Source organism: Rhineura floridana, chromosome 3 (assembly GCF_030035675.1).
Source record: "Rhineura floridana isolate rRhiFlo1 chromosome 3, rRhiFlo1.hap2, whole genome shotgun sequence".
NCBI classification, from domain to species: Eukaryota; Metazoa; Chordata; class Lepidosauria; order Squamata; family Rhineuridae; genus Rhineura; species Rhineura floridana.
This window is the reverse complement of record NC_084482.1, coordinates 196,859,265-196,868,215: the sequence shown is the minus strand read 5'-3', so window position 1 is coordinate 196,868,215 and position 8,951 is coordinate 196,859,265. Positions and strand designations below refer to the sequence as shown.

Sequence of the window (8,951 nt, the reverse complement as noted above, 5' to 3'; positions counted from 1 at the left end):
GGAAAAGTGACTTTTTTGAACTACAACTCCCATCAGCCCCAGCCAGCATAGCCACTGGATTGGGCTGATGGGAGTTGTAGTTCAAAAAAGTCACTTTTCCAAGCTTTGAGCAGGACTGAAGGCTCTCCACAAGCTTCAGCACTTCAGACTGACATCCCACCCTACCTGGAAAAAGGGTCGGATTTCTTCCCCACAAAATGATCCCATACCAAAAGAGTAGAAGCGTTTTTCGGTATCAGCATCATAAAAATCCACCCAGCCTTCTTTGTAGTCCATGACCACCCTGATCTTCTTGAGATCATGTGGAAACTTCAACTTGATTGGCTTAGGCAAAGTGAAAACCAAGACTTGATATGGTGGGGATGTGTCACCGAATGCCTTCCCCACCGCCCAGATCCCTGATCTAGGATTCAAGCTGGTACGTCCTTTCCTCCTGACAGTGTCTTTAGCAATGCCAACAGACCACCACGCCGTCTCCTTCCCTTCCACCTCCACCTCCCACCAATGTCTTCCTGAAGTGAAGCGCTCACGACCCAGCACACAGGGCTTGGTTTCAAATCGCTCTGGGCTTGGGGGCAAGTCCTGCTTCCTCAGTTCCCATCGCACACTCTTCAGGTCCTCCGACAGTATGAGGCAGGGATGTGCCGTGTCTGGATCCAGAGTCACGTTAACTGCAGGGCAGACAAGAGGGAGAGAATGAAAAGGGAGGCTGGTCCAGGAAAGCATCGCTGTCTCAGCCACTTCTTCCAGGTGTCACCTGAATCTAGCCAGGGAACCCAGCAGAGAGCAGAAAGAGGCTAGACAGCAGACACTCCTCCAGATCAATGGCTGTTAATCCAGGACCCCAGCAAAACAATGGCGTTCATCTGTTGTGACCTTTGTCTGAGCATATGAACCTGAACTCTGCATAGCATGTGAGACTGATCCTAAGGGCATGACAGAAATGGGAAGGGGGTGGAGGGAGGGAAGAAGGGATTGTATTTTTCATTGTAATAAAAACCTGGAAATGGAAATGGGCTGCCTTCAAGTCGATCCCAACTTATGGCAACCCTATCAATAGGGTTTTCATGGTAAGCAGTATGCAGAAGGGGTTTACCATTGCCGTCCTCTGAGGGTGAGAGGCAGTGACTGGCCCAAGATCACCCAGTCAACTTCATGGCTGTGTGGGGATTCGAACCCTAGTCTCACAGGTCTTAGGCCAACATTCTAACCATTACACCACACCCTAAGAAGCTATACCGGATGGTGGATGTCCAACCTGTGCTGGATGGGGTTGCGCTCCCCCTGAAGGAGCAGGTTTGTAGCTTGGGGGTTCTCCTAGAACCATCTCTGTCACTTGAGGCACCAAGTGCTTTCTACCAACTTCGGTTGGTGGCCCAGCTGCGGCCCTATCTGGACAGGGATAACCTGGCTTCAGTTGTCCATGCTCTCGTAACCTCCAAGCTAGTTTACTACAATGCGCTCTACATGGGGCTACCTTTGAAGACGGTTCGGAAACTGCAGCTTGTGCAAAATGCAGCGGCCAGATTGGTAACAGGGACCAGACGGTCCAAACATATAAAACCGATTCTGGCCTGCTTGCATTGGCTGACTGTATGTTTCTGAGCTAGAGTCAAGGTGCTGGTTTTAACCTATAAAGCCTTACACGGCTTGGGACCACAATACCTGATGGAACGCCTCTCCCGATACGAACCCACCTGTACACTACGCTCAACGTGCAAGGCCCTCCTCCGGGTGCCTACTGCAAAGGAAGCTGAGAGTCTGGCAACAAGGGAGAGGGCCTTCTCGGTGGTGGCCCCCAAATTATGGAATGAACTCCCTGATGGGGTGTGCCTGGCGCCCACACTGTTATCTTTTCGGCACCAGGTCAAGACTTTCCTCTTCTCCCATGCATTTTAGCATGTATTTTAAATTGTTTTTAAAACATGTGTTTTTAATTTTGTATATTTGTTTTTAATGTTATTAGTTATTGTATACTGCTCAGAGAGCTTCGGCTATGGGGTGGTATATAAATACAATAAATAAATAAATAAAATGATGTACACCCTTTAATTAAACATACACTCATCAGTTTGATTATAAAACAGGGGAGTTTTTATTTGTATCAGGAATGGGAAACCTCAGCCCTTGGGTCCAAGTGCGGCCCTCGGGTTCTCTTTGTTTGCTCCTTGAGACTTTCCCCATGCCACATCCCTCATTGGCCCGCTTTGCACCTTCCTTTTGCTTGACTGGAATGTGTCCTTGCATAATGTTTCTTACTTGCCTGGACAGAGAACAGTACGCAAGGGGATGTAGAAATTAGCCTATGGCATAAAGGTTAAATTTGTGCTAATTGCTCTGCCTCTAGCCCCACCCACCACAGGCATGTGGCCCCTGGAAGGTTGTTCAGAAAGAAATGTGGCCCTCGTGTTGGAAAAATGTTCCCCACCCCTGGTTTACATTTAGGGGCATGCATGGTAGGGGGAAAGGAGCAAAATGCACCTATCTGCCACCATATTGCTCTGTTGCTTTAGGAATTTCATTCCCAGACAGGCTCTGATAATAAAGGTGATCCAACTGGTGTGTGTGTATCTGACTGTCTTACAGCAGTCACCTCCAAGTTGGGCAGGGAGAGAACCCTGTCTGAAACCTTGGAGAGTTGCTGCCAGTTAGTGTAGACAATACAGAGCAAGATGGAATAATGGGTCTGACTTGGTATAATGCAGCTTCCTATGTTTCTAAGAGGAGGGAAGTAAGGCAGGGGAGGAGTGAGTTATATTGCTATCACCCGCCAAGAGAAAAATCAACTCCTTTGAAATGTGGTGTTGGAGGAGAGCTTTGCGCACACCATGGACTGCAAAAAAGACAAATAATTGGGTGTTAGAACAAATTAAACCAGAACAGTCACTAGAAGCTAAAATGATGAAACTGAGGTTATCATGCTTTGGACACATCATGAGAAGACCTGATTCACTAGAAAAGACAATAATGCTATACAGAAGGGAAAAACAGAAAGGAGTAGAAAAAGAGGAAGACCAAAAAAGAGATGGATTGATTCCATAAAGGAAGCCACAGACCTGAACTTATAAGATCTGAACAGGGTGGTTCATGACAGATGCTGTTGGAGGTCGCTGATTCATAGGGTTGCCGTAAGTCGTAGTCGACTTGAAGGCACACAACAACAGCAGCAGCAGCAGCAGCCAAGCTCCAAATGTGTAAAAAAAAATGGAAACACCATGGTAGGGATAGAAAGATCTGTCAATTTTGGTTCACCCAGTTTCTAAATTTTCTAATCCTAAATTAGTTCTACACATCTCTGCAGCAATCTGCTTAAAAAAAATCCTCATGAAAGTTCTCCAGCATTTTGCTGCAAATTTCTCCTAATAAACACATTTTTGTAGGCAGTTTGGACAAAGGTACACATTTTTGCAAGCCATTTCTCATCATATCATGCATTTTTGCATGTTATTTTTACTCATATATTCATTTTTATGCACTTTCCCCAAATATATGCATTTTTGTTAACCACATCACAAAATTCAAGTAAGTGCAAATTTCAAAGGATGGGTTTGGTCTCATACTGTTTCGGAAAGTGCGAATTTGATAGATTCAGACTGAAATACAAACTGAATCAGAATTCTCACCCATCCCTACCCCATTGCCAGTTGACTCCCAACACTGGCAACTGCATGTCCAACAAGCACAGATGCATCTATCTGGCCCAAAGGCAGTCTCTCAAGCAGAAGCAGGTCAAGACAGGAAGGCAATTGCAACCCAGTAATTGCAGCATTTTATTCAAATGGCACGTAAAATACTTTTCAAGACAGAACTGCCCTCTGAAGACCATGTGCAAAAAGGTAGTAAGAACATAACAAGAAGGGGTACCCATGCTGTGGAATGCTCTCCCTGCTGTAATATGACAGGCCCTATCGGTACTGGAAGACCTACCCATTTTGACAGCCATTCCCCATTTCAACCTCCTGCTTAAATTGTTTTAATTGGCATTTTAACTGTTTTAACTGTTACACTGTTTTAACGGACTTGTTTTCTTGTATATTTTAATTGTGGACAGTTATTTTAATGTTTTAATGAAACTGTTGTATTGTGTATTTTACTTATGCCTTTATGTGTGGCTGTGTTTTCATAATTGGTTTTACACCTTGAAAACCACTTAGAAGCCATTTTGGCAAGTAATGGGACTTTCCCCTCTTCTTCTGGTCTTCACACTTAAAGAAGGATGCAGACAAACTGGAATAGGTTCAGAGGAGGGCAACAAGGATGATCAGGGGACTAGAAACAAAGCCCTATGAGGGGAGACTGAAAGAATTGGGCATGTTTAGCCTGGAGAAGAGAAGACTGAGGGGAGATATAATAGCACTCTTCAAGTACATGAAAGGTTGTCACATAGAGGAGGGCTGGGATCTCTTCTCGATCGTCCCAGAGTGCAGGACACAGAATAATGGGCTCAAGTTGCAGGAAGCCAGATTTCAACTGGACATCAGGAAAAACTTCCTAACTGTTAGAGCCATACGACAATGGAATCAATTACCTTGAGAGGTAGTGGGCTCTCCAACACTGGAGGCATTCAAGAGGCAGCTGACAGCCATCTGTCGGGAATGCTTTGATTTGGATTCCTGCATTGAGCAGGGGGTTGGACTTGATGGCCTTATAGGCCCCTTCCAACTCTACTATTCTATGATTCCCCTGTGCCCTCCACATATATGCTCTGGTGGGTCAGGAGAACTCCCAGAGTAGTGCCTGGGGAGGCGGAAGAGGGGAGATCATTCCATTCAGCAAGCACAAATGCTTGCACTGATGGAACAATCTCCTTTGGGCTGCGCTGAATACAACCCCTGATATCAATCAGCTTTGCATCCATACAATCTGGGCTGTGTGTGCAATGTAGCGCTGAGTTAAAGTCATTTATTCGCATACTTGTTCTGCTGCTGAAATGTTTTACACCAGTGGAACACTGTTGCACAAGAGAAAGCATAAGAAAGTTGTTGGTAACTTTGTTGCACAATCGGTTGTACAATCTGTTGCACAACAAGTTTCCACTAGCGCAACTGTTATTTATTTTTAAAAGTATTTACATACCACCCTCTAACAAAACATTGGGGCAGTGTACAACAACATAAAAGAGCCTTTTAGAAGCAACACAGAAGAATAATTCCAATGACTGCCTATTCAGCTCTTGTGTTTGATTCCTTGGTTGTGTTACATTAAAACACCTGTCCACCAGCACAACAGCCCCTGCACTAGCTGACAGAGAATACTGGATAGAGCCCTATGTCAATAATCTTTCCATCAATTCTATAGAGAGGGCCAGCACTATCCCCATATTACAGAGGGGTGTGTGTGTGTGTCTGTAAGACACAGAGTGGCTTGTACTGAGCTGGGGGAAAGGTCTTATTTGATTCAACACCTCACATTCTTACCCCCACCCCCCAGCTTTCATTCACATGCCAGTCCCACTCCAGCCCCCACTACTGTTTGAGTCTTTAGTGGTGGGTGTGGGGTGGGAATCAACAAAATTTTCCCAAAGAAGGCTGGTTCAGTCATTTTCTTATTTATTTATTTTCTGACATTTATACCCCACCTTTCTTTCATCATGGAACCCAAGGCGGCATACATGTGGTTCCCAAGTGGACTCCCATCCAGGCACTGACAAGACCCAGACCTGCTAAGCTTCAGCAAGGTGGGGGTCTCATGTGCCTTCACACCATAGCCTGGCCACCTGATTAAATGATTATTCATTTATTTATTGCATTTCTACCCCACCTTTCTTTTTCATGATTGAAACCTAAGGTGGCTTGCATATGGTTCCCAGGCAGTCTCCCATCCAGGCACTGACCAGACCTGACCCACTGGCCACATGTGCCTTCAGACCATAGCCTGGGACTATGATTGAAAGAGAAGCTACTGTGGAGAGGACACCCTTCATCAAAAGGCTCCCACATCACCAAGTTTCTTTTAGATAGTTACCCTTTTCCCCTTTGATCACTGCATTCTTCAGAGAATCTGCTAAGGGAGGAAATGACGACAAATTTAAGATCAGATCATCCTTAAAAACTTGGGGGGGGGAGAATAACACAGTCTCACACCAAAGCACCCTTCAAATGTTCTACATTCTAGTAAAAAGTAAACTCGTGAGGACAGCAATGGAGACGAGTGTGCTGGCTCCACTGCCTCCATCCCAGTTGTTCCAGTATGAATGGGTCCAATGTGCTGTCCGGTCTCATCTTACTGGATGGATTTCAGTTGTTGCAGCCTCATGATGCAGACAAGGTGTTCTGTGGGGTGTGGCTGACCACTTGCTCTCACTTGTCCCTTGGGGTTTTTAACATCTAGCCACTAACATCAGCTAACAAGTGGGGGTTAAATTCTGCTCAGTTTGGCTGTGTGGGCTTGTTCCCAGCAGGGAACAGGCATGCACAGCCAAAGAAGGCCTTTTTAAATGCAGGCTTCAAGACAGGCCTATGACCAGCATCTCCCAACGCACTGAGCTAGCAACACCCCTGGTGCTGCTGCCAGCTGGTTGCTGGGTGCTTGGGAACCCCACACAAGGGATTTTGACAGGTGGGTGGAACAGCCCACCTATCAATCATGTGATGTTACACCGACACAGTGTTATTCACAGGTGGATGGTCCCCACCCACCTGTCTAATTTGGCCTGCAAGGATGATCCAAATAAGGATTTGGCCCGTGGAGCCAAAAAGGTTCCCCACTCCTGATTTCAGTCAGTTTCAGTTCCCTCAGTTTCACATTTTTCTAATCTTAAATTCAGTTCCCCACATTTCTGCAGCAATGTGTGATTTTTTTTAAAAAAACCCTCATGAAAATTTTCCAGCATTTTAGTGCAAATTTCTCCTAATAAACACATTTTTGTATTGTTGTTTTCACTGACATATTCATTTTCACGCATGCATTCTCCTAACACATGCATTTTTGTGAACATTATTTGGTTGGAGAACTGCATCGCAAAATGCGGATAAGTATTAATTTTGAAAGAAGGCTGTGTTTTTGTTGTTATATTGTTCTGGAAACTGGAGATTTGATAGATTCCAATTTAAATCCGAGCTGAGTTAAACTTCTCCCCCGTCCCTACTCCTGATCTAGCTAAAGAGATTGATTTCTTGGCTAGGTCTTGAAGGTCATCAATGCACGTCTGTGGGAAGTACCATGCCTTGAAGGAGGCAGTTGAGAGGCTGCTCCAAAATATCATCCTGTCCTGGATAGGGATAAACTCCCACTGAAGGGTCAGGATGAAAGTCCAGGAGTACTGCCAGAGCCAGCATTGCCACTGAAGGCTCAAGTAGCCTCTGACACCTGGTGCCATCCAACAGCTTAAGGCTGAGGCTCCATGTGCAGTCCCTCTCCTGGACAGAGAGAGCGTGGCCACAGTTATCCATGCACTAGTAACCTCTTGGTTATAGTACTTCAATGCACTGTATTTGGGGAAGCCTTTGCAGAAACTTCAAGCTACTACAAAATACTGCTACTAGGTCATTGCTGCCCTGGGCTCCTTTGGGAGGAAGGGCAAGATATAAATTCAATTAATAAATACTAGTACTGCTGCTGCTGCTGATGAAGGACCAGCTATATGGATCACATCTCGCCAGTTCTTAAAAGAGGCCCACGGGCGCTGGTAAATTACCTGTGAAGCCTTAAATAGCTAGGAAGCAAAGTACCTGAAAGGTTATCTTCTACATGAGCCTGCTTGAACTTTTCAACCATCTTCAGCAGCTCATCGCTGTGTCCTCCTGCCATCTGAAGTTCAGTGGATGATGCCTGGACAGAGGGCAACAAATGGATTTGGGAGCAATTCATGAAATGAGGGATGTGCAAGAATAAGAATGCAAGAGCAGTCCATCTAATCTAGCACCCTTGTCCTCACAGTGGCCAAGCAGATGCCGATGAGAAACCCACAAGCAGGACACGAACGCAACACTGCGCTTCCCACTAGTGCTTCCCAGCTACTGGTATTCAAAGACTGAATAACAAGGTGGAATTTTTCAGATTGACTACCATGGGTCCCCACTGATGTAGGGCTTGGCTTGTTCAGTGACTCAAGGTAATCTGTTTTCTGTGAACTTTGAATCACACCCATGTATCCACTAGAGATGTGCATTCGTGAAATATAAATGAAAGAGACAATATCTGTATTTACTTTGGATGTAATAAATACAAATTAAAACTAATCTGAATCAACTAATCTAGAATGAAATATATCTCTTTTAGATGTCTCTTTCCAATTCCCACCCCCAACGTTTGTATCTATTTAGCTGGACACACACACACACACACACCTCTCTCACTCACAAATTTTGTTGCCAAATTTCAGTGAAGCGGGGATACAGAACTCAGCAGCTCTTTGCCTTCGTGCAAGAAGGGGTACATGAAGGAAAATGGCTGGGGATGGGAAAAATCCCACCCCCCCACCAACCCCCCCACCAAAAATCCTTGGGGCTACAGGATCATTGGGTGGGTGAGTGGGGAGATGGGATTTACTCCTCTAGACATTTTCCTCCATACATGCCTTCTTTCCTCTAATGAGGATGGGTTTGTCAGCTCCACAAGGAGCCCAAGGGTGACTTGCTGATGACAACTTAACTATGCTACGTATTTGCCAACCCAAAATGCCCAGATATTATGCTTATAATAGTGGCAAACTCTGCAGTGTATCAGAGCTTCATGGATACAATTCAGTTGTTTGGGATGCATTCCTGTTGACTAAACCAGAACTAAGGAACCCTCCAGCCGGATGAGTACTGTCAATCCATTGGCCATAGCCCACCAGCCCCCAAATTACCACTGTTGGCAGTAAAACCAAAGATGGTCACAACAGCACTGAACACAGCGGCTCTGCTCCCAATTGCGTTCCACCACTGTTAGTAGATGAGCGCTCTCTGGAAACAGGAAGTCCTTCTTGTTTCCTGAGTGCTCCAACCTGCCAGCAATGGGAGTACACA

General features: G+C 45.4%; 1 protein-coding gene across 1 annotated transcript in view; it reads right to left on the bottom strand.

The window, feature by feature from the left end:
- The window catches only part of LOC133378853 (E3 ubiquitin-protein ligase TRIM39-like), a 32,930-nt gene that overhangs the window by 824 nt on the left and 23,155 nt on the right, over positions 1-8,951 (bottom strand). Inside the window, exons 4-6 of the mRNA XM_061613466.1 lie at positions 7,671-7,770; positions 5,965-6,003; positions 210-671 (exon numbers count right to left, since the gene is read on the bottom strand). Of these exons, the coding sequence (XP_061469450.1) occupies positions 210-671; positions 5,965-6,003; positions 7,671-7,770 (601 nt within the window). The remainder of the gene's footprint in view (positions 1-209; positions 672-5,964; positions 6,004-7,670; positions 7,771-8,951) is intronic.